The 25,074-nt window shown below is 48.1% G+C and overlaps 1 protein-coding gene across 2 annotated transcripts in view; it reads right to left on the minus strand.

Annotated features, from left to right (window-relative positions):
• Positions 1 to 25,074, minus strand: part of SLC24A3 (solute carrier family 24 member 3) — a 461,550-nt gene that overhangs the window by 167,150 nt on the left and 269,326 nt on the right. For both annotated transcript variants that reach the window (XM_070419848.1, XM_070419850.1), the window contains exon 3: positions 22,942 to 23,018. In XM_070419848.1, coding sequence (XP_070275949.1) covers positions 22,942 to 23,018 — 77 coding nt within the window. The remainder of the gene's footprint in view (positions 1 to 22,941; positions 23,019 to 25,074) is intronic.

Below are 25,074 nucleotides of genomic sequence, written 5' to 3' on the forward strand. Positions count from 1 at the left end.
AACCAATTGAGCTACCCAGCCAGGATATTAGGTATTGCATGTTTGTTTGTTTGTTTTAATTTTATTGGGGTGACATTAGTCAACATGAACATATAGGTTTCCTGTGTGGATTACTAATTTACAAAATCTGTATATAGGACCATGTGCCCACTACCCAAAGTCAAATCTTCTCCTGTCACCTCATATTAGGACCCCTTTTTCCCCCCACCCCCCTCCCTCTGGCAACCACCACACTGCTGTTTGTATACATACATTTGTTTTATACTCCACACATGAGTTAAAATCATATAGTTCTTAGCTTTCTCTGTTTAACTTATTTCACTTCGCATAATGTTCTCAAGGTCCATCCATGTTGTTGTAAATGACGCTATTTCATCCTTTCTTATGTCTGTGTAGTACTCTACTCCAATGTGTATATATACTACATCTTCTTTATCCAGTCCTCTATCGCAAGGCATTTTGGCTGTTTCCAACTCTTGGCCGCCGTGAATAATGCTGCAGTGAACATAGGGTGCATATATCTTTGCATATAAATGATTGAGTTTTTGGGGTACATACCCAGGAGTGGAATTGTCCTATGGTAGCTCTATTTTTAATTTTTTTGAGGAATCGCCAGACTGCTTTCCATAGTGGTTGAACCATCTACCTTCCCAACAGCAGTGAATGAGGGTTCCCTTTTTTCCACAACCTCTCCAACACTTGTTGTTGCTTGTCTTGTTGATAATGGCCACTCTAACTGGTGTAAGGTGGTATCTCATTGTAGTTTTAATTTGCATTTCCCTGATTGCCAGTGAGGCTGAACATCTTTTCATATATTTATTGGCTGTTTGTATGTCTTCTTGGGAGAGGTGTATTTTCAGGTCCTCTGCCCACTTTTTGATTAGATTGTTTATTTGTTTGGTGTTGAGTTTTAGGAGTTCTTTATATATTTTGGAAATTAAACCTTTGTCAGAGCTACTGTTTGCAAATATCATCTCTCATCTGGTTGGCTGCCTGTTTGTTTTGTTGTCCATTTCTTTTGCTGTGCAGAAGCTCTTCAGTTTGATATAGTCTATTCATTTATTTTTGCCTTTACCTCCCTTGCCTTTGGGGGACAAGTCCATAAAATGTTCTCTACCACCCACTTCCATAAGTTTGGTACCTATATTTTTTTCTATGTGACTTATTGTTTCAGGTCTTATGTCTAAGTCTTTGATCCATTTTGAATTAATTTTTGTACATGGGGACAAACTGCAATCCAGTTTCATTCATTTGCATGTGGCTTTCCAGTTTCCCAGCACCATTTATTGAAGCAGATGACATGATGCTGTATTTAGAAAACCCTAAAGACTCTACCAAAAAATTACTAGAAACAATAAAAAAATACAGTCAAGTTGAAGGATACAAAATCAATGTACAAAAATCCATTGTATTCCTGTATGCCAACAACAAGACTTCAGAAAAAGAAATGGAAAAAACAATTCCTTTTGCAGTCGCAATCAAAAGAATAAAATACTAGGAATAAACTTAATAAAGAATGTGGAAGACCTATATGCTGAAAATTATAAAACATTATTAAAAGAGATGAAAAAGACACAACAAAATGGAAAAATATCCCTTGTTCATGGATTGGAAGAGTCAACATAGTTAAAATAGCCATTTTACCCAAAGTAATAAACAGATTTAATGCAATCCACATCAAAATCTCAGTATCATTTTTTAAAGAAATAGAAGGAGAAATCATAAGATTTGTATGGAACCACAAAAGACCCAGAATAGCCAAAGCAATCCTGAAAAAAAGAACAAGGCTGAAGGTATCACGCTGACTTCAAAATATACTCCAGAGCTATGATAATCAAAACAGCATGGTATTGGCAGAGAAACAGATACACAGATCAATGGAATAAAATAGAGAGCCCAGCTATAAAACCACATATATATGGACAGAGAATTTTTGACAAAGGAGCCAGAAATGCACATTGGAGTAAAGATAGTCTCATAAAAATTCTTGAGGCACATCAGTGTGCCTGCCATGGGACATGGGTTGAAGATCACTGTTCTAGATACATATGTTCTTATCTTAGAGGGAGGACTCACTCAGGAAGACCACAGAGCAAATGTACAGCCACAGTGGTGGCCCTGGTGGAGGTGGGATTCTAGCACAGACCTGCTGAGACTGGAGCCCACATTTCTGGTGCTCTGCAGACCTGTCTCAAACTGATGGAAAGGCATGACCTACAATTACAGACCCTGCTGAAGTAAAATGGATGGTCCCTACATATCTGCTGCAAACATAGGAATTCTTACCATGCACGGCAGTTACGTACCATAACTGTGTCCCACAAACAGCGAATCAGTGAGTACTCTGCCATCCTCCTAGAGGAAATACGGGATTTGGTTCCTAGAAGCCTTGAGCAACAACAAATGATCTATACATAACCTTATTTTATGTATAGACACCTTACTTAACACTGTTGATTCATTAACACTGCGCTCCGAGCCAACAGCACTATAACTCAGGCCTAAACGAAGCTTATCTAACACATGAATTTTCTCCGCAAGGCACATCACAGCCTTCATGGGCTTAGGAGCACTAGACAGCACATTAGCATTATGCTTGGAGGCGATTTTAAATCGAGAAATCATCAACAGAAAGCACAAAAATGCACAAATGTTGCCACTAAGTAGACTGTGAAAAGGATGCTTGCTGACAGTCTCGGAGCTGAGGCAAGAAGGCAGAGCGCTGCCCAGTTGGACCTCAGCTGGGGACATGCGTGTCGAGTCACCACTCTGCGTGCGTTTGTGAGCAGGAATATTGATTTCTGGGTTACAACTACTTTTTTAGCAAGTAGGCAAATTTGCAAATATAAAATCTGTGAACAAAGAGGACCAAGTACGTATTATGTGTTGACTGATCTAAGCTAAAGAATCGTCTTTAGTTAGTCAGAGGGAATTACCAGGGGAGGGTCAAGGCTGCCAGTTGCCAGCTCCATTACTTGCCCAATTTTAGGGTTTATTCTTGAGGTTGCCATGCCTCCAACAGGTCTAAAGAAGCCCAGGGCCACCAACAGCAGAAGGCTGGAGCAAGCACATGGTAGAGTCTCTTACTGACTAACCCCCATGCTGGCCTGTGATGAAAAAAAAAATCTGCATACTGGTGACCAAATCTCAATGTTCCCAACAGAACTCTGACATTTCCACAGGCCAAGAGATCCTGAGTAATGTGTCTAACAGGACATAGACCAAACCCCAAACCCAAAACAATCACCAGCCTGCCTATGAGGTGATTGCTGCTGCCTTCTTATCAATGATAACCACAGCAGTGCTGAATCCTACATCTTCCTGGACAGACACTAAGGAGATATCCAATCATCAAATTGTACCCACTTTTTGTCAGCATACAGTCCCGGCCTACTCCCTCTTCTGCCACCACTCTTCAGAGTCATGCAGCCAAGGCAAACCTCCTCTTCCCAGAGATACTCCCAATGCTCCACTGGGCATGTTCTCCCTTGCTGCAGCAGGCTAAAGAATCGAACTCTGCTCTATGGGTGATGGCAGGTATGGAGAAGTAGACCGCAGGTGCTTTTAGTCCAGTTCAGCCCCCGCACTGCACCCACACCCAGGCACCCCAAATTCACATGCAAACTTGATCCAAAACTCTTTTACTTTGTTATGCAAACAGAGCTTAAACAAAAACCTCAGCTTTGTTTTCCCAAGCAAATCACCTCTCTCAAGAACCTAGAAATATGGAAGTCCCCTTGGCTTAGGATTCACGGGAGCTACACTTGTGAACTGCTTTGAACAACAGAATGTGGCAGATGCGATGCTGTGCCAGTGGTGAGCCTAGTGCAGCTTCCGATTGATCTCTGGGAGCCCTGTCCAGCTGCCATGTGAAAAAATCTGGGTTAGCTTAATGGAGGATGACAGAGCATGTGGCTTTCATTGCCCCAGCTGACAGTCATCTGTCCAAAGCCAAACCGTCTAGCTGATGACAGCTAACCACAGACACATGAGAAAACCCAGCTAAGACCAGAAGAACCACCCAGTTGAACCCAGCCCAAACCACCAACCAATAGAACCAGGAGCTATATAAATGGCTGTTGGTTTAAGCTACTAAAATACAGGGTCATTTGTTATACAGCAAAAGCTAACTGATACAATACCAGCCCTTTGAGAGCTGAGCTGAAATCAATTATGAGAGCTGCAATTGGTTAGTCATTTTGCCCAAAGTAGGATGCTTTGCAAATGCCTGTAAAGTACTCTGTGAAAAAGAGAGTTCTGTGGTCAGTTTTGAAAACCCTGCCATTATACTTCCCATACGGAGAGTCATGGTCCATGTGAGCATATTTAAAGTTTGTAAGACACCCTGAATTTAGACAATAACTTAGCATTTCTCAAACACTTAAAGAATCTTTATTTTTCACAAAATACCTGTGATGATCTTTCTTTCTGCAGCACCTCAGGAAACAGGGAAATGCTACTCTAGATCAGCAAATGAGCCATGGTTTCCAATCTGCAGACAACAGACCCATGGAGAGGCCTGACTTACTGTATGGGGGCCAGGTGTCTATGCTTAGATGGTGGAGGAGTGATCAAACACTCCTTGAATGTAAAAAAGAGTCGCCACACTCTGAAATGGATTGGGGATCACTGCTCTTGGTTTCAGACTGTCTGGCTGCCTCATGGAATTGTATCTGTTGAGGTCATGAGACTGGCTGCAGGTAGAAGGGACACAAATGTCCCCTGTAAAGGGCTGAAATAAGACAAGTGCTGCCTCCAGAATGTGCTCGAGTTGCTTGGTAGTAACTGCCGAAATTCTATATTTACAGGAAACTGGCACTTTGTAAATACCAAGTCGTGCTATTTGTGTAGCTGTTTCTCATCAATATATGTGGGAATTCTGTAATTATCATGAGTGCTATTCAGAGGCTTCCGGAATCTCAGAAAAATGAGGGTAGCAGACAGAGCCAGAGGAGCCTGCAAACACCCACTGGCCCTGTGCAAACACCAGTGTGGATGTTCAGATAAGAGCAAAGGGCCAGGGCATGGCCTAGGCCTGAGCCATGACCAGGGTCTACCCTGGTGTCCCCTCTCCTTGGGGTGGTGAATGAAGGAGCAGTGAGGACAGATTTAGTCACTCAGGGATTGGATATGAAGCCTGTCCAAGAATGCCCAGTCCACCTTGGCATTGGACTTGAGGCTTGCTGACAGTGTCCTGAGAGTAGGCATGGCCACAGTTCCCAGGACTATGATAGCTCCACAGCTGCCCTGGGTTCTCTGGCAGCTTATGGGAATTGGAAAGTAGCTTCTAGAGCTGGGTTGAGAATAAAACTGAGAAAACTGATCAAACAACATGCCCCCAGACCCTTCTGAAGTCAGCATTCAAGTCACCGTATGGGAATGGGGCCTCCCTCCCTGTGCTCCCACTCTGGAGGCCATGGCCCCAGGTCCAACCCCAGCTCGGTCACTCACGAGCTGTGTGTCCAGGGCAAGTTGCTGAATTTCTCTATGTCTCAGTGTTCTCCTCTGTGAAATGGGGGAAATAAGACCTACATCACAGGGGACAAGTCATTTAACTGTCAGAGCTTTAATCATCCACGTTCACTTAGAAGTCTGCTTGCAACTTTCATTCCGGTGTAATGTTTCCCAGTTCGAGTCTTACATGCTGTCAGACTCCTGGGAAGAGAGAACCATGCTTATCTGTCCCTTCCTGTCTTGGTTCTGCATTTCTCATTCACACTGGTCTCAAGAAACTCTTCTTTGTTTGCTTGAGGCATTTATGCATGCATAGCTCTAAAAATGACATCAGCAACTTGTTATCTTGGACTAGGTACTTCTTCAGGCCTACGTTACTCATTTATATGAGGAGGGTTGCAGAGGTGGGGGGATTTAAGGAGAGTCACAGCAGGCTCCAGCCATTAGCCATTCTCCCTCCTTTCTCTTCATGACTTGGGAGCAAGACAAATGGGCAGCTGTACTTGTACATTATATAGTCCCATAGGTCATGTTTCCCTTTCTCCCACTCTCCCGTACAAGCATCTTAGCAGGAGAGAAGAAATTCCCAACGACTTGGTTGATTGCATTCTTGAACTTCAGGGAAACCCTCTGATATACTTGGACCACGTATGGGTCCATTTGCGGCTGAAAAATGAAATGAGAGCATCTGTGGCCTGTTAACCGGGTGGTGAGCTTACGGCAGGGGAGCCACAAACCTCGGGCGATCTCTCTGCTCAGCTCCCATCCCGATGCCTGTAAACTGGTGCAAATGCAGCACATGGAGCAGCTGGGCCACTGCACACAGGCCCCCTCTGATCTTGCCCTTCGCCACTAACGTTATTGTTTTGTGGGCAGAGGCTTTTGTTTCTCCACAGGAGTCCCATCCTTATATGGAGCAGCTGCAGGCCTGTGTTCTGCCCACATGATCATGTGACCTGATCTGGTCCCAGGGCCAAGGAGACTTGCCTGTTCACCTGCAGCTCCAGCTACCCAGGTGAGTTTTAAGTGTGCAATATCACGACTCCTGTGTGTGTCCAGGAACTCCAGGCTCCTGGAAGGGGCTGTGTCCTGGGGAACTGGACAATGTCACGGATGCCCAGGGATAGAAGCTTGAAGCCTCCTAGAAGCCCTTTCATATTTTATGTACAAAATGTGGATCTTGGAGTCAGAGTGGGCCCTAAGAACATTTTTTTTTCTCATTTAAAGGTAAAGAAGCCAAGATCCCAAGGGGCAAGTGACATACTCAAGGTCCTAGAGAACTGGAGCAGTGGTGGCTCTGGGACAGAAGGACCTGCCACCATTGAGCCACCCCGGAAATCAACAGCTTTAGATATGGACACCATCACCCAGCCACTCTTTCTCCTTTGGTGAATGGGTCTGGGGCCATCACCCCAAAGACAGAGAGAGGCCCTCAGTACTCGACTGATTTGGAGACATTTAAAGCATATGGCTGCCCTGTTGATGCCCAGCGCATATGATTTATTTGTATGTTGTTATTAGAAATATCACAGTGAGATATCTGCCATGTCTGACAGTGCTGGACACCCCTTCCCTTCCCTTTTCATGCCGCGTCTCCATGCCAATACCATTGCAGAATCAAGGATATGATATGAATACATTCACAGAAGAGCTTTCCTTTCCTTCCCAACAGTACTTTTTTCTTTAATGAGGGCCAGCTACTTTTATAAGAGGTAGCACAATAAATCATCTCTTTCGTCATGCTGAATGCTTCCTAGTTTGAACAGATTCCTCTCTAAGCTGACTTGTCTATTTACTATAGGATAAGACACAAGAAGATTCACTTTTTACCATTTTTGGTATAGGAAAATCTGGTTCCTTTGTGGGCAGAACAAAGAGTGAAGCGAAGCCTCCCAGTGGCAGGCTGTGAGTGAGTGTTCACACACAAGTGAGAATGGACAAGTGTGTAGCAAGATGCACAAGACAGCAGTATAGAAGGTCAAGTAATTAAAGTAAGGGTGTGTACCCAGGACCAAAGGTGGGATGTTCTTGAAATGTTTAAGGAACAGGAGGGGCAGGAAGGTCTGCAGAGCTGAAGGGTAGGAGTGGGCAGCAGGCAGGGGAAGTAGGCAATGAGTTTGTCGAGGCAGGCAGAGCTAGAATACACTGTCCTGATCCCCACGTATGATTTTAAAGGATCGCCTGCGCCACTATATGGAATATGGACAAGAGGGGGAGATCCTGATCCAGGTGAAGGATGATGGTGGCCTGGATAATGTTCATGCCAGTGGATGAAGAGAGCGACGGACTGGCCAGGACTTATTGATGGGTATGGTGGGAGTGGGAGAAATAAAGTTTGATTCCTGAGACTTTAACCTGAGCAACTCAATGAATGGGGGCGATAATTGCTGAGAGGGCCAAGCTAAGAGATAAATGGGTTTGCAGGGAAGAGTGAAAGGCTGCTGTCTTAAAAACTCATAGCTCGTTTTCAAACTACAACTGATTCCTTGCCAACCCACCCTCTCTTCAGTGGAGTGCTGAGTTGCCAAGGGAGATATTTAAAACAAACACACATAAGCATATATGCACGGGCACGAACTCACACATGGACACACACACACACCGCTTTACTTATTCAGAATCACACTTTAAGTAGTTGTGCCTAATATATTAAAAATCATTCCTATTGTCTTTCAAACAAGGATTATATCCAAAGAAACTCAAAACACGAATTTGAAAGAATATGTGTACCTCTATTTTCATTGCAGCGTTATTTACAATAGCCGAGATTTGGAAGCAGCCTAAGTGTATATAAGTATATAGATGAGTGGATAAAAAAGCTGTGGTACATTTACATAATGGAATACTACTCTGCTGTAAAAAGGAAGACAATTTTATCCCGGGGGACAACATACATGGACCTGGAGGTTATTAAACTAAGGGAAATAAGCCAGTCAGAGAAAGACAGGTAGCATCTGATCTCACTCATATGTGGAATTTAATGAACAAACTGAACAACCAAGCAAAATGGAAACAGACTCATAGATAGAGAGCAGACAGACAGCTCTGCTGCGGCGGGGTGGGAGGGTGAAGAGAATAAGCAAAAAAAGAAAAAAGAGAAAACACATGGTCACGGACAACAGTGTGGTGATTGCGGGAGGAAGGGAAGTAGATGGAGGTGGGATGGGGCATAGAGGAAAAATAACAGAAAATAAAATAAAGGATTATAGCATTCACAGGCATGCATGTGTGTGTAACATGTGCATTCACGTATTGCATGTGCATATGAGCGTGGGGATAAAAGTATGCTCCAGGGCCTGCTCTCTACAGAGGAGTAATAGATCTTGTCTCAGCCAACTCTGTAAAATGAAAAAGGGATGCCGTCAAATGAATTTAGGCCTGTGTCCAGGAGAGAATGTTAAGGGTCCAGCACAAGCCAAACTGCTGGTTCTGTCACAGCTTCAGATGCTGAAAAGTATGGTTACGGCCAAGGATACACGTCTGCCTCAATCCCTGCATCCATAGCACAGAGGAAAAGGCAGTTCTAGCAAGTTCCAGAAAAGAAAAAAAAAATAGATGATCAGGCTTCCACCTTTGTGCATAAAACAAGAACCACCTGAGCGCTAATCAAATAGCTGACAAGGCAGATTCCATGATGACCTATAGGCCAGGATCAGGGAGTGTTCAGTAATCCAAGGATACATCACAAGAATTTGCAAAAGGCATCCTAACCAAATGCCCAAAAATGAGGGCCCCAGTTGGATCTAATCTGCATACTTGCTCTGAGATTTCTAGGTGGAAGAGCATGTCACCAAGAAACCCATTTGCTCCCAGAATTCTTGGGAGAAATGCAAAGAGAGCCTCAGGAAACAAAACTCTCAAAGGGAGCACCATAGGTAGTCAAGGACACATGCCCTGAGAGTAAAGATTTGGGTAAGTGGGCTCCATCTTGGGCGTCATCCTATAGCAAGTGGGAGGGTTGATGGTTGGCAGTTTAATCCAAATGTCCTATGAGCCAGCTTCTTAGAAACTGGTTCCAAATTCCCCAATGAAACAGGTGTTGCAAATTGAAAGGGCAAGTGCACTTTGGGGGTCCTTGGCATTCCTTAACATGAGAGAACAAGAGCGCCGGCAATAAGAACAGCCCTGGAAAACTTTCCGGAGCCTCTGCAGAGAGCAAGAAGCTCCTGGGATCTCGTGAAGAGAAAGGGGTCCTTGTGAAGTCCCGGAGACTGGTACAAACAGGCCGGTGTCCTTTCCTATAATTGGTCCTCAGGCTAAACGAGCTTAGGAAGCCAAAGGTACAGCCCCCAAGCCCACCTATGCCGATCTTTTACTAATCACATGTTTGGGTGCCTTTCGTATGTGAGCACAGCCTTTTGGTTGCTGAAATAATACCTCAGTAGATAGAGACCAACCCTCCGAAGAAATAATTCACCTTAATGGAGTCAGGGAACATTATGATTGTTCTTGAAGATGTTCCTTTAGGTGCTACATCTTTGTGTAGATTTCAGAAAGGACTCAGTCCTTGTGAAACAGACTTGTCTCTGCAGGGGTGGGTGTCTGCTGCCACTGGATCTTTGCAAAGCCCAAGCTACTTGAGCAGCACCGACATGGTGGAGAACCAAGGTATGTAACTAAAGCAGGTGGCCTCTGCGTTCTTGCTTTAACTTGCTCTGTCTGCCTTGTGCACGAGGGGTATCCTGAGTATGTAATTCAGGACCCTTCTCTCAATGAAGGTCCATCTCCAAAAGGTCATCTTGTTATGCTCAGGACTGATGGGACCCCTGGAGCCCTATGAAAACATCCTGTCATTTTCATTGCTCACCTCTTTCATTTTTAACTCTTCCCAGCTGATACTGAGTATATACTCAAAAGATAAGCTATTAAGTGCACTTCATTCATTCATTTACTCACACACTACACCTTCAAGGAGCAAATCCTGCATGCAAGGTGCCATGCAGCCTGGGACAGGAACATAAAGATGACTAAAACATGGTCCCAGCTCACCAATACTAATCTGGGGAGAGGGAGAGTGGGAAGATGTGTGCTACAACTGAGGGCAGCTTGCATGAAGTTCCTTGGGAGATGAACAAAAAGGTGGGAGTTTAGAGGAGGGGAAGATCTAAGCTGTGTAAAGAACTACTTCTCCTTATGGGAAGTCAGGGAAAGCTTCAAGGAGGACAGGCATCAGGCTGGAGCTTGCAGGAGTCCCAGGAGGCCAAAGGTGAGGGGGGCCTGGCCAGGAACTGGGGTCAGGAAGGCCCTGACATTTATTGGTGGGTGGAGAATAATCTGTTTTTTCTAGTCTATAATATATGGGTATACAGAAGAAGAGAAAAAAAGAGCCTGAAAAAATGGTCAGCACATGGATGGTGGGGACACCAAAGTGACAATAATGACAATGACTGACAGTTACTGAGCATGTCCTGAGTGCCAGGCTGTGTTCTACACACTTGGTAGGACTGATTTCTCTAACCCCCACACGGAGAGCTCACGGAAGCACATCCTGTCATTATCCTCACGTTACAGGAAAACTAAGGCACAGAGAAGCAAGTGACTGCTCCGAGGCAATGTTCCTAAAGAGAGGTGAGGCTGGCATTCAAACCCAACAGTCTGACTAGGAAACCCTCCTTCCCCCCACCATCCATTGCTGGGGAAGACGTCTGAGCAAGGCAGCACCTGGACATTGCACTCAAGACGTTGATCTGGTGCTAGGAGGGCTTGATTTGGACTGGAAGGGAACATGAGCTAGGAAGATCACCTTGATGGACACTGGACAAAAGGTGCCCACAGACTGATGCAGAGTAGAACAATGAAAATAACAGGAGTTAACGTTGTCTGGTACCTATTATTTTCTAGGCACCGGACTGAGATAGCACATGCTTTATCGTATCCCACAATAAATTTCCTGTGAGGTAGGTGCTAGCCTCATCCCCATACCCAGGTGGGGAAACAGAAGCCCAGAGTATTAAAGGCCACCTAGGCAGTAGGTGGCAGTCAGGGCTTGCACCCTTGACCTTCACCCTAATCCTGAGAAATGGAAGAACTAATAGAACTTGTCAAGTCCAAAGTTGGGATGCAGCACTGGAGGGAACACATTGAAGGAGACAAAGGTGTTGGGACAAGACAAGACCTTTGCTCTTCTCGCCTCACTGGGTCGGAAAGGAAATGTGAAGGGCTGGATAGGAAGAAAAGTTCTCTGGGGTGTGTGTGGGGGGGGGCGGGGGCGGGCATGTGCACAATTCTCCATGCGGGGGGTGGGAGCTGGGCAGCGGCAGACTCCCCGCAGTTCACTGGATGAGAGGATGCCATCTTTTTTCTACTCCCCACCCTGAGGCGGTTCAGACAGATTGTGGACTACAGGAGAGTTGGCCTCAGGAGCTCCCATGGGTGAACTCACCCGGGGGACACTGGTGGCATCTGAACACCAAGCACACACACCATGCCTGTGTGTGGAAGGGGGAACTGGGAGAAGACGCAGGGGAAGAAGCCAGCCAGGATCTCCAGGATGAGCTCAAGGGGTGGGCACAGGTGCAAGTCCGCTCCTATTTGGGGCAGCCTAGTGGTATGTGTCGGGCAGGCACTGGCAGTGCCCACCCTCGTCCCTGGCACTCATGTTCCTGGCGTGACAACCGGACAACTTCCATCTGTGGGCTGGAGGGCTTCGGAGCAGCTGGCCTCCATGGAAGCAGCCTTCTGCCAGCACTGACAGGAGGCGGAGCTACACACTGCAGGCCCCTTGCACCTCCGCTGGGCTCCTCAGTGGAAGGTCATGTTCTCCACTATGTGCCGGTCCAGGGGGTGGGGCATACGCTCAGCAGCCCTGCGCTCAGGGGTCACTGGCCTTACCACACAGCCCTTGTGGGCTGCCTTTCCTCCTCTGCCCCCCTCTGCAGGGTGCTTCCTGGGACCATCCCCTAAAGCAGTGGTTCTCAACCTGTGGGTCACGACCCCTTTGGCGATTGAACGACCCTTCACAGGGGTCGCCTAAGACCATCCTGCATATCAGATATTAACATTACGATTCATAACAGTAGCAACATTACAGTTATGAAGTAGCAACAAAAATAATTTTATGGTTGGGGGTCACAACATGAGGAACTGTTTTAAAGGGCCAGAGGTTGAGAACCACTGCCCTAAAGGAAGCACCTGCCCTGGCTCCCTGTTTCAGGTTGGCTTCTCAGGGAGCCCCGTCTGAGACACCTGTCTCGGCCACAGGAGTTCTTCCGGTGCCGATCTGCAGGGAGGAAATGACTCCGTAGACTGTGGAACAGGCTGCAGAGCTGCATCCCTGGGTACAGAAGCTTCTGGGCTTTAAGGTCAGGTTTTTTGTTAAACTTAGAACTCCTATACCAGGTAGGAGGTATAATAAAGAGAGGGGACACAAAGTTCCCTCTGGAGAGCATTTATTCTGACGTCTGGAACCATGATAAATAGCAGGTCTTGTATAAGGTTCTCCATAAAACAGAATCATCAGGAAACTGTTGAGCAAAACCACTGAGCCCTACCATTTAAAATGCATGGCGTGTTTTCTGATAAATGAGAGCATTTAATTGACTATTTTATCCAGATTGATTTTTTGAATATTTGCTAAAGACCAGTTCTTTACGCTAGGACATGTGATGAATCCAAATGGCATTACCTCATTGTTTACTTAGCTTTTAAACGTATACTCTTCAGAGAGAAAATGCTACAAAAGTATAAGTAGTCCATTCATAGCTATTGTATACAAACTGTGGCTGTTGGCAGTGTCATCTCAGAGGAACACAAAGTTTATCTTCTATAAACAAAATGAATTTTAAAAAAATACATAGAGTAGGGATGGGTGGACCAAGAAACAAATTAGATAAATAAGATGGAGAGGGACACACAGCACCCTGCAGGTGGCTGGTCTCCAAGAGAATACGTTGATTATCTAAACAATGTATATACGCTCTCCCATCTCCATCTGGAGCTCCTCATAAGATCAGAAAACTGTCTGCTCCAAAGCCCATGTCCCTGGCTTCCTTCCCTATGGCACTGGGGTCAAGACATGAGCCATAGAGACTGTAGATGAACTCAGGCACACCTTGGTCTGGGGATGTCTAGAAGGAACGGGAGACTCAGAATCTTGCATCTCCTTAGCCTCATGGGTTGTAGAGAGACCAAATGGGCATATTAATAATGGTAGGTGATATGCATTCAGTGCCTCAGGAGAGAACTGGATACCAGGATTCCAGTGCAAGTCCTTTCACTGGGCAGGGAGACCCCAGAAAGCAGCAGGAGACGGCAGGGAAATGATTTGGAGAAGATCAGGCATCTAATCAAGATGCTTTCAAACAAGGTACTGGGTTGGCACCTACAACTTACCCTGCTCACGCAACTCTGGGAGACAGGGTGGAACACGTGTTTCATTTAGCCCAACTGAGGCACCAGGGAACTGAGGTATTTACCCATCACCTCCTCTATGAGGGCTACTTCTGGGTTGTCCTGCATTCTGGGGACCAGAAGAAGTCAAGTAACAGGGGCTGGATGTTGGGAGTCAGGCAGGAGTCAGGCGGGCACATACAAGTTGCAAGAACTAAGGGGTAGAGACGGGGTGTTATCCACGCAGTGCCAGACACCTCGCTAAGAACTTGGAACATCTGTCTTTACGTATTCCTCAAAGCAACCTGATAAAGTGGGTATGTATCTCTAGGGACACGTGAGGAAAGAAGCTCAGTAAGGCCAAGTAACTTGCCCGTGGCTATGTAGCGAATAAGTGGAAAAGCCAGGGCTGAAACTCAGATGGGTCTTGTTCCAGTGCAGGCTCTAAGGCAAGCATGTCAAACTCGCGGCCCAGAGGCCACATGCAGCCCACAAAGAATATTTTTGCAGCCCAGCCAATATAACGGTATGTAAGAAATGTTTTAATAAAAACTTCATAACTTAATTTTTACAATATTCTGTTATACATAATCTATATCTATATCTATATCTATATCTGTATCTATATCTATATCTATATCTATCTATCTATCTATCTATCTACCTACCTAATATGCAAATTGTTTGACGGGGAGACTGAGAGTTCGATCGCTCGCTATCACATGCGCTGACCACCAGGGGGTGGCGCAGAATGAAGGGAGGCCCCGGCCAGCCGCAGGAAGTCCCAATTGGCCCTGATTGCCAGCCAGGCCTAGGGACCCTACCCGTGCACAAATTTCGTGCACCAGGCCTCTAGTTATTAATAATGAACTACAATGTTTGCTAATGACTGATTACTATAATCCTGTTGCATTCATTTCCCTTATGTACCTTACATGCAGGCATACCATTTCTCTCCACTAATACTAGCAGCGAATATTTTAGCAGCCCATTGCCATGTCATTAGTCTTGGACTGACTTGTTTGGTCTACACAAAAGGAAATATTTCGCTTTCGGAGAACAAGAAAAATAGGTTTATTTGCATTATGCTTATAAATTTGTGCAGTTATTTAATGTCTGGTAAGTTAATGTTCAAGAAAAAAATATTAATTTTTATTAAAATGTTCTATTTTTTATGTTAATGATTACTTATTTATTTCAGCCCTTTGTATTCAGCATGTCTCTATTGAAATAAACCTATGTTTCTATGAAAACTGAAGCTTTTTTTTTTTTTGCAGCCCACATAAACTTAAACCTTATTTGGCCCGGGTTAGCCTTTGAGTTTGACATGCTTGCTCTAAGGCAGCGGTTCTCAACCTGTGGGTCGTGACCTCTTTGGCAGTTGAACGACCCTTTCACAGGGGTCACCTAAGACCATCCTGCATATCAGATATTTACATTACGACTCATAACAGTAGCAACATTACAGTTATGAAGTAGCAATGAAAATAATTTTATGGTTGGGTCACAACATGAGGAACTATATTTAAAGGGCCAGAAGGTTGAGAACCACTGAGCTAAGGGATCACACTTTATCTCCAGCTTGGGGATCCTGGGGAGTCCATCCACTGCAAGCCCCGGTGCTGCACAGGGGCCTCATGGCCAGGCCGGGGCCTTCAGAAAGAAGTCACTGGAGCAAAGAGGGGCGGGAGTAACTTAGATCTATCGAAATAGAACAATTTACTCTCTCTGTGTTAATCCTCTCTGCACACCGGTTTTAGCTTTGTGTTGACACTGACAAATTAAGGACACGCTCAGCACTTTTCCAAGAGTAAACAGCAAATTCCACAAGCTCTTCTAATCATTTTTCTCTTCCAGGGTGAAATCCCTTAACTAAACACTAAACACGTCTGCCCAGCAAGTAAGTTGTTGCTGAAACCTTGCTGACCAGATCATGTAGGTCTCCTTAAAACTCCAAATGCTTGCAGCAGCCCCTCGCCCAGAGCCCTGGGCGTGGCAGAAATGCCAGCTGCAGAGAGGCCTTGCGACCCCTGTCCTGTAGCTCACAGGACCCACCGCCACTGAATGGATCTGATCCCCTGACAGGAGGAGTTTAGGGATGGGTTAAGCACAAGTGAGCTGCCTGTAGAGGGGTGTGGGGTGGGGAGAAGATGAAGACTAAAAAAATCCAGCATTTACCGAGCACCTACTATGTACTCCCACTTTACAGACATGAAAATTGAGGTCGGGAGCTTGTTAGGGACATAACTTTTCTTACTCCGAGGCGTCCTTTCTCCTCATAGAACATCCCACAGTGGTGGCCCCAAGGAGCCTTCCCTGCATCCTTTGCTAGTGACCTTTTCCCTGGCCATCTCTGCTTCTTGATTTCAAGTTAAGAACATAATCAACGGGAGGGAAGATGGGGCGAAATTAGAACTCATCACTATGCTTTCTAGGGCACATGTGGCTAATTACATTTATATTAACATGAAATAAAATTAAAAATCAGTTCCTCAGTCACACTAACCACATTTCAAATGTTCAGTGGCCACGGGTGGCCAGCAGCTACCACATTGGAGAGTGCATACAGAGAACATTTTCATCAGCACAGAAAGTTCCATTAGTGCTGGGCCATAGAAGTAGAGTCTCAAAGCCCAGAAAGCCCAAGGACAGCCCCTGGAGAGACAAACATAACCCCTGGGGCTGAGGTGGCTGGCGAGCTTTGATATGCAAAGCTGCCTCTCCCAGGGCTGGGGAGTGGGGCTGGTGGAGCTGGAAGGAGCCTCCTCCACCTCCTGCCTGTACCCTGGCCCTTCTGCCCTTAAGAACCAGCTATTGCATTAAGTAGTTTATTCTCAGGTTTTTAACAAAAGCAATCTGGACCCCAGGGAAGGGAGCCTGCCCAGAGCAACCATTCCTCCAGATATTAAAATTAGACAGCAGATATAACAGAGAGGCTCAGGCCTCAAGGAAATGGATTCCTTGGTGAGGCTCTTCCAGATAGCCTTCTCCCCCAGGACTAAAGGGGAACTGGAAGCTCAGAGGAGTAAAGTAGCCGTTCCCATTTGGGACGTGGGCTCTCCCCAGACCAACTCCCTTCTACAAGAACACATCCAAATTAGCGTTCACTGTCACGCAGAGTAGAGGGGTTAGTTTCGGGGTTGGGGTGGCGGAGCCCAGACTCCCCATTAGGAGTTTGGCCATCCCTGCACCTTTTGAAGGAAGCCCTGTCCTTCCATCACAACGACTGATTAGGACCTGACCCAGGGGAGGTCAACCCATAGGCCGGCTGGGGACACATGTCAGGCAGGAAACCTATGAGCTGGACCCATTAGCCAGTGGTTCTCAACCTTCTGGCCCTTTAAATACAGTTCCTCATGTTGTGACCCCCCAACCATAAAATTATTTTCGTTGCTACTTCATAACTGTAATGTTGCTGTTATGAATCATAATGTAAATATCTGATATGCAGGATGGTCTTAGGCGACCCCTGTGAAAGGGTCGTTCGACCGCCAAAGGGGTCACAACCCACAGGTTGAGAACCGCTGCATTAGACACTTCTGGGGCTGTGAACAGTACAGGTAGGGAGTGAGCAAGCAGAGCAGGTGCAACAAGGACACCAGGCAGCGTCAGGGCCTGCATGGGGCGCAGGTTGTGTGGAGATGGAGGGGGCGGGGAGGGTAGGGACATCTAGGCCATCGAGGCACTGTGCTTAGCTGGGAATACCGCCACAGAGAGGAAATAGGGAACGGACCTAGAAAACCCACAATCCCACGGGGAGGATGATATCTGAATAACCTCCTTCCTCCCCGACACATCCCAATCACACTTCACCACCTCTACTCCAGGGCCTTCCTCCAACGCCCACTGGTTTCCACTGCGGCTTTGGGGAGCAAGGAGGTCTTAGTGGAATCATGAAACAGGAATTAGCAAATTCTTGACTTTAAAATGCTGACCTGGGAATAAGAGAGAATTGGATGCAGGCTCACAGGGAATTTCCCCAATTTCCTGACCAGATTAAAAACTGGGCTGGAGGAGGAGGATAGAAATGTGGACAGGAGCTGGAGTTTTTGGGGAGAGAGATGCGGACAGGAGCTGGAGGTTTGGGGGAGACCACCAACCTTGGGGTCCAGCCCTGGGCATCACCTACAGGGATGCCACAGGGATCAGCAGCTATGGTCCTGTTGCCATCCCTGGAGAACTTCCACATGCTAGAGCCCTGGCTTGACGGCCCAGCACAAGAATCCTCCCTGAGCTCCCCAAATGGCCCACCCTGTGTGGAGCCCACCCCTATTTAGTACATGCGAGCCCCTAAAGTGGGCACTGTACACCGGGTGCGGTGAAGATGGAGTTGTGGACAAGGGAGTCCCCACTGCCGGACAGAGCAGGCCTTAGATCACATGGCCAGGCACCTCCCTATGGCCCACACATCCCTTTTGCCACCCTGGGAAGCCTGACGGGGCCCAAGGGTGGCTGCCCTGACTGCTCCCCGGAGGAAGAAGAGACTTCTGCACACACAGAGTCAATGCTTGAGTTTCCTGTGGGCTCCTTGGAGCCTGTCTAGGTTTTAGAATATGAAGATGGACACCGGAAACTTTCTGGTTAATATTTCCTTCCTGGGTTGGTCCATGGATGGGTCTGAGTTGCTGAATCAGTGGCTGGACCCTTCTTCCAAACAGACTCACTTAGTAGGACGTTGCCTTCAGAAGGACTACACATTCACTCTGTACCACCTCACACACAAGCACACAGAAACATCCTCCTACCGCAAGAGAGGGATTACATTAAACACCTGAAAAGGCTGGAATCTTAGGGAGAATCCTTTCCCAAAGCTGACAAGGTATTTATTTCTGCTGTGGAGGTTGATTTATTAAAAACAGACCCATTTTGAGGAAGAATTTCAAACACTGATTATTGAAAGCTGCTTTTACTGGAAGAGAAAATGTATAAATTGGCTTATAATCTCAATGATTCAGCTATGGACACATGGGATAATTAGTGAAATTTCACAAAATTCTTATAAATCACAAACAAACCATGGTCCTAGAAAATTATCCACAGGCTTCTTCCTCTGTTTGGGGTCAGCTCCCCGAGTTTACGGGGTGCGAATTTCCTCAGAAACAGGAAACACTGCGTTTAGTGTCTCAACATTATAACAGATCGGCTATAAATCAAGTCCAAAGACTAGTGTGTTTCCTTGGGGCTATTCATTGTTGACAGTTATACAGATGATGAACTACCCACTCTAGTCAGGAGCCCATATATAAAGAATAGTCAGAAGGAATAGAAATCTTTCTTTAGTGCAATCCCAGGATTTAGGGCTTCTGAAATGGATAAAATCAGAAAGATTCAAGGAAAAATTAAATCTATGATGTTTGAAAAGTTTAACCAGAAATGGCTGATTTCTACAAATCATACACAAAGGAAGGAAGTACTTGTATGAAAAAGAGGAAGAAAAAGAGAAGCAGGCTTGGCTTTTTAAGATTGTTCTGGTGGGAGAGGGGGTGTCCAAAGGCCCATGCCTGCCTGAGGTTGAAGGCCACGGCTTTACGGGGCCTCACAGGAACAGCCCGCTCAGGAGGCCCAGGTGGGAAGGGGAAGGATGAGCGTGGGGACCAACGCTCGGGTTTCAGAGTACGATTTGAAAGGACTCTGCTCTCTGCTTGAGATCTAAAAGAACAGCCTGTGGCCCTCTCTGAGGCAGTCCAGGGTGACAGAAATCACCTCTGAGACCCTCCCTTCCCTGGAGGCGGCAGACATAACTCTTTAAGGGCCTAGAGACAGCTGGATGATGCTCATTCCCCTTCTCCCCGTCTCATGTCCCTCCCAGATCTGGGGTCTTCCTCAGGGAGCCCTGCCCTCTCTCTGTGGCCACCCTGAGCGTCTCTCTGTGGCCGGCCTAGGTCTTTCTCACCTGATGGAGGGCTGGTCACTCAGGTCCCCTCCGGCTATGGCTGACCCTGCTTCCTGAGCAAGGAGGGGTGGCGAGATCCAGAATCTGTTTCCTGCCACGTCTAACTCAGCAACTGAGCCACCTTGTGGTGCCTCCAGGTGAGGCCCAGCCTTCCCTAAACCTCTCTACCCCTCTCCAGGTCCTTGGTTCCTGCTCACTCCAGGTGCCAGGGACTCTCCAGTCTCCATATCCTTCATCACAGGTTTCCTGCTCCTGCCTGGAACCCCTTTGCTCCTGTCATTGTTGGAAAATTCCCTTCAAGTTCAATGCAATTGCCTCCCAACACGGGACTTGCCTTCTCTGCATTCCCACATCACAAGGCACAAACAATGCATGGCCAGCACCTAGCTCGGGGCTGGAATGTCCATTAGTGGGCCTCCCCAGGGCAGTGGGCTCCTGCGGGTGAGGCTGCCTCTCGGGCCTCTAGAAGGGACCAGCCCAGCGCTCCCACGTTGCAGGGGCTCAGAAAGGCCCTCTGATGGCCGAGTGCAGGAAATCTGTTCTCAGCTCCCGCTCTGTCTCACGCATCCATCTGTTCCTACAGGTTAGTCCTGGCAGCGTGTCTTCTCACATCCACATGTGCATGTAACAATTCCTGAGCATGCCAAATGCGCTGGGCACCGTGGTGGGTGAAGGGGGTGAAAAGTATCACTCAGCCCTGCACTAAACTGGGAGGCAAGTCCCGTGTTGGGAGGCAATTGCATTGAACTTGAAGGGAATTTTCCAACAATGACAGGAGCAAAGGGGTTCCAGGCAGGAGCAGGACACCTGTGATGAAGGATTTGTTGGTCAAGGCACCGGGCACTGTACAAAGGGGCTTCCCTGGTGAGGCTCATGTCCTACTGGGGGAGCTTAATGCTCTTGCGGAAAGCATAAGGCAAGATTTGGTCCTTGACCTTGGGGCGGGTACCGGCAGGCCCACTCTAACCTGTGCCCCTGCCATAGAGAAGAGGTGCCCTCCTCCTGGTCTGAGCCTGGGTCCTCCCTGCACCATGGGCATGCCTGTGGATGCCCTGGGCAGCAAGTTTAAGCTTTTCCACCTGGTCTCTTCCCTCTCAGAGATGGATCAGGGAGGAGGCCCACCCTGGCCTTGGCAGCAGGCACCGCTGTTTGGGTGGAAAATTCTGAAGTTCCACGTGCATGGAGCATGGTCTCACAGGGGTGGATGCTGCCCTTGGTCCCTAGACTCCTTGCCCTGGGGTTTCTTCAATGCAGGGCCCAGGGCAGGGGCTAAGTGCAGTATTAGATACCAACGATGACAAGGTGCTAAGCTGCAGGTTTCTGCCCACTCTCTAGGGAAGTGTCTAAGAGGGAATTAGGGTTAGGGTTAGGGTTTCTGTACACTTGGCCTTCATGCCACCCTGGGAATGTGCGGTCACAGACAGATGAGACTATAGGCATCTTTGAGTCATGAAAAGCAAGGCAAACGCACCCTCCTCTGCCTTGGGCTGGCATCAGAGGGGGCTCGGGGTAGTGGGAGGACGGGCCCTGCCAGCTGCAGGCAGCAACGTGGCCCGGGAGGAGGGAGCTCGCACTGTTTGTGCCCAAAGTAGCAACCTCATCTCTCAGATGTCGGGGCACAGGGTGCTGATGGCTCCCAGGGAATTCTGGACCAGCTCAGTGCCTGGGTCTCCTCAGCCTTTCGACAGGGAGCCTCCCTGGTGCCGAGGGCGGCAGCTGGCATCCGTATTAGTCACTCTGTGCATGGGCTCTCCTAACGGGCAGGGGGACTGCAGAGCGCCAACTTTATCACTTGGTATTTTTAGAGATTGTCTTTGCTTAAAAGGGACTTCTCATGCCTTTTTTCCCCAGGGGAGGTGGTTCTGGGGGGTTGAGGTGAGTGAGAAAAGACTTGAAGAATTGATGGCTTTCACCATGAGGGGGTCAGGCTTCGGGCAGCCTAGGGGCCCAGAGAGGTTAGATATCCTTTCAGAGGCCACACACAAAGTGAGAACAGCAGAGCTGGCTCCAAGCCCGTGATTGGTCAGACTCCAGAGTCCAGGTGTGCACTGAAAAGTGAGGTCTCTGTCCCCTCCCCTTGAGTCATAGATGCCCGTGACTTAGGGGCCTGGGCATTACAGGCCATGAGGTTCCCTCCATGTTCACTGTGAGCCTACCTCTCAGAGCCGCCCCATGAAGCCACGCTGGAGCGGCCACAGGGAGGTGCTCTGGTCAACAGTCCCAGCCTAGCCAGTGCTCAGCCTGGACCCCATGAGCTTGGACAGCCCTTTTGGAGTTGGGGGGGGGGGGGGTCCTCTAGCAGCAGTGGCCCCAGCCCCAGCCTTGTGTGTCAACAACGCCATCACATCGACCCACCCAGGCCCGGACCCAGGCCCGGACCCTGTGTACAGCATTCCCTCTGGGCCTTTTCTTAATGACTGGCACACAGAGCCCAGAAGCAACGTAAAGTGGTTATTGGGTACGTCACGGAATTTGGAGAATTTTTTTTCAAAGCAATAAATACCCAGATGATAGAATTCTGGGGGAGGGTGGGTGCCCCGGAGATGAAAGCGCACAGTGCCGCACCTCGTTCAGAACCCGGCCGGGTCCTTCGGCTTCTCCGCCACTCCTCAGACATATCTCCACACACCCCCTCTCCAAACTCTCCCACGGGGTCCAGGGAAATCAGAGGCCTCCAGCCCACTGGGTTTGCAGAGGACGTGCTAGGGCAGTGGTGGATGTTCAGAGCCAGAACAAACTTTAGTGAGCACCTACTACATGCCAGGCACTGTATCAGTTGCCATTATACTTAATCCACTGACTTAACAAATACTCTGCCCCTGCCACATGCCGGGAACAGGTGGGGAAATTAAGCCGCATACAAAACCAAGTCCCAGTTCTCCTGAGGCTTATATGTCAGTGAGGATGGCAATAAGCAAGTAATCACATAACAACATAAAGGCTGGTTAGGAAAGGGCTCCCCAAGGGGGTGACATTTGAGCAGAGAGAGCGAGCACAGTTAAGGAGTGTGGAGCAGGTCTGTTTGACCTTGGAGTCCACACTTTGGGTGGGATATCAAGAACAGAATGCACACAGATGCCTGCCAGCTTATGGACCCATGGCCTTTTAAAGAGGGTACACTGAGAGATTGCCCCCACAAGGCTCCGAGGACCCTCCTCCAGGTGTGTGAACAGGAGGGAGGGGCGGTGCCGGTGCAGGCACCACTGCCCACCCCCCAACCAGGCCTCCCCTGCGACCCTCCAGCAGAGCCACGAGAAGGTACTTACACAGAGCACATGGAGAACCACTGCTCCCTGTCTCCGTTTCTCGTTGGTGAAGATGTCCCTGGGGAACTCATGCAGGGCTAAAGAAAAGAGAGAGAAAACCAGCTCAGTACAGATGACAGCATTCTCTGTGCTGGGGGTCAGGGCAGTCTGCCAGTCCTCATGTTCGTAGGGGGTCCATGAACTTGGATGAGAAAAAATGTTATCTTTCTATTCACAGACCTCGAAGTGGAAATTAGTGTTTCCTGCAGATTAGAAGGTAGGCAACCAACTACAGTTGTGTTAAAGCACCTGGGACTCTGCCCCAAAAGATGTTTTCATGATCCATTAGGCATACCACTCTATTCACCAGCACTGCAACATCAGGGTGGTCTCTAGGTCGCTACTTAACGTGTTAGTGAGAAAATACGTGAACTACTATCCAGCCCTGCACTGGCCAAGTCCAGTGAGTTCCTGGGATCAGAGCAAGGCCTGGACAGAGTCACAGGTGCCTCAGGAAACCATCCACGTGTCTGGCGTAGCGATGCCCAGTGTCCACTACAGCCTGTGTCCCCCACCCCTGTCATCTTCCAAGCCTCCCTTGTGTAGGAACTGGGAGAGAGGAGGTGCAGGGTGTCTTTATGAGTAGGAACGAGAGACCATAACTTGCTCATGCATAACTGGCATCCGCACATGGCAGTGGGCGTGGGGTGGAGGTGGTGGTGGCAGAAGGGAGGCCCTGGGCCAAGCTTAAAGGCCTGGATAAACTGCTATTGGGATCTGCATTCCGAACCCTCATGGCAGGGCCTAGATATTAAGATTTTCACCCTAGTTAGCGACATTGTAACGCGCTGTTATATTCAGCATGGTGGCTCATTAAGAGAATGTAAGAGCCCTCAGTGGAGACCCATTGGGCAGTAGCTTCATTGGGGGAGGCCCCTAATGCTTACTACTGACCTCATCAGCCCCTGCTTAGGCACTATCCACACAGCCTATCAATGCGCATGCCGCTGTTTCACGAAGTGCTGCTTTGCTGAGGTTCTAAAGCAGTTGGAATGATTATATTTAACCTTCCTAAGGAAGGGGTCAGCCTGGGGTCAAGGAAAGGCTCCTCAGTTGGGCATCTGGAGATGCGGGGCTCGATGCCAGCACTCCCACGGCTGGCCTTTGGTGGCGTGTATTTTCCTCTCTTAGCCTCAGTTTGCCTACTGACCATCTGACAAATGGCCCGAAGCTCCTCCTTACTACTCCCAGGAACACAGAGAACAGTTAGTGCACGCAGCAGACACCTTTACTAGGTATCCATGGGGTGAAAAATGCTGAAGAGAGCTGACCCTGGGCACTGACCGGGGTGGAGAATGTCAGCCTTGCCCAGGTTGCCCAGCGGTTCAAGAACAGAGCTACCAGAGCACCGAGCTGCTTCCCCAGGACCAAGCAAGCCCCCCTCCTGGCCGACTCAGACTCAAGCCACCACACATCTGGGAGATGGTGTTTTCAGAAGAACCGCAGCTGTGTACGACAAGAGCATGTGGAGGAGGCAGGGTAGCTCACCGGACCGGAAGGCTCTGCCCAGAGCTTTCTGGTCTCAGTTTTCTCAACTTTAAAACAAGGTGGGGCTTCTAGTGCCTCCCACAGGCTGATGGGGTGCTGATACCCCCCAGCTGCCCTCCACTCGGGTATGCTTCCTCATATCCAAACCAGCGGCATTTCTTAGTCAAGGGGTGAGAGCTAGGATGCTTGTCCATCTTTGAGAAGGTAATAATTGCTTTGAGTTGTTGACTGGGTTTTGCATAACGGCCCAGGTGAGGAATCAAGCCAGGGTCAGACCCCACCTACACCTCTCCCAGGCTATCCTCTCCCCTCTCCGAACCCACTTCCTTCATCCGCAGGGTGGGTGTGTGGATGCCATCCTTGCTGGGGAGAGTGCAGACAGTGTATGTGAAGCACCTCTAGCCATGCTTCCTGGGTTATGCATCACCATTCCTCATAATTATAACATAATGGGATGCTGGTCTGGCAGGGGGCCAAGGACACATTCCGTTCTGTCTTGGGGTTGAAGTCACCTATCACCAATTCCTGACTGCCTGGCACTGGCGTCTGTTTCTTCAGGACTGTGTTTAGTCCAAGGCAGCTGCATGATGCACGTCCCTCTAGGTC

The sequence above is a fragment of the Myotis yumanensis genome, unplaced genomic scaffold, assembly GCF_028538775.1.
Source record: "Myotis yumanensis isolate MYYU_CA2020_CCGP unplaced genomic scaffold, mMyoYum1.0.hap1 SCAF_7, whole genome shotgun sequence".
NCBI classification, from domain to species: Eukaryota; Metazoa; Chordata; class Mammalia; order Chiroptera; family Vespertilionidae; genus Myotis; species Myotis yumanensis.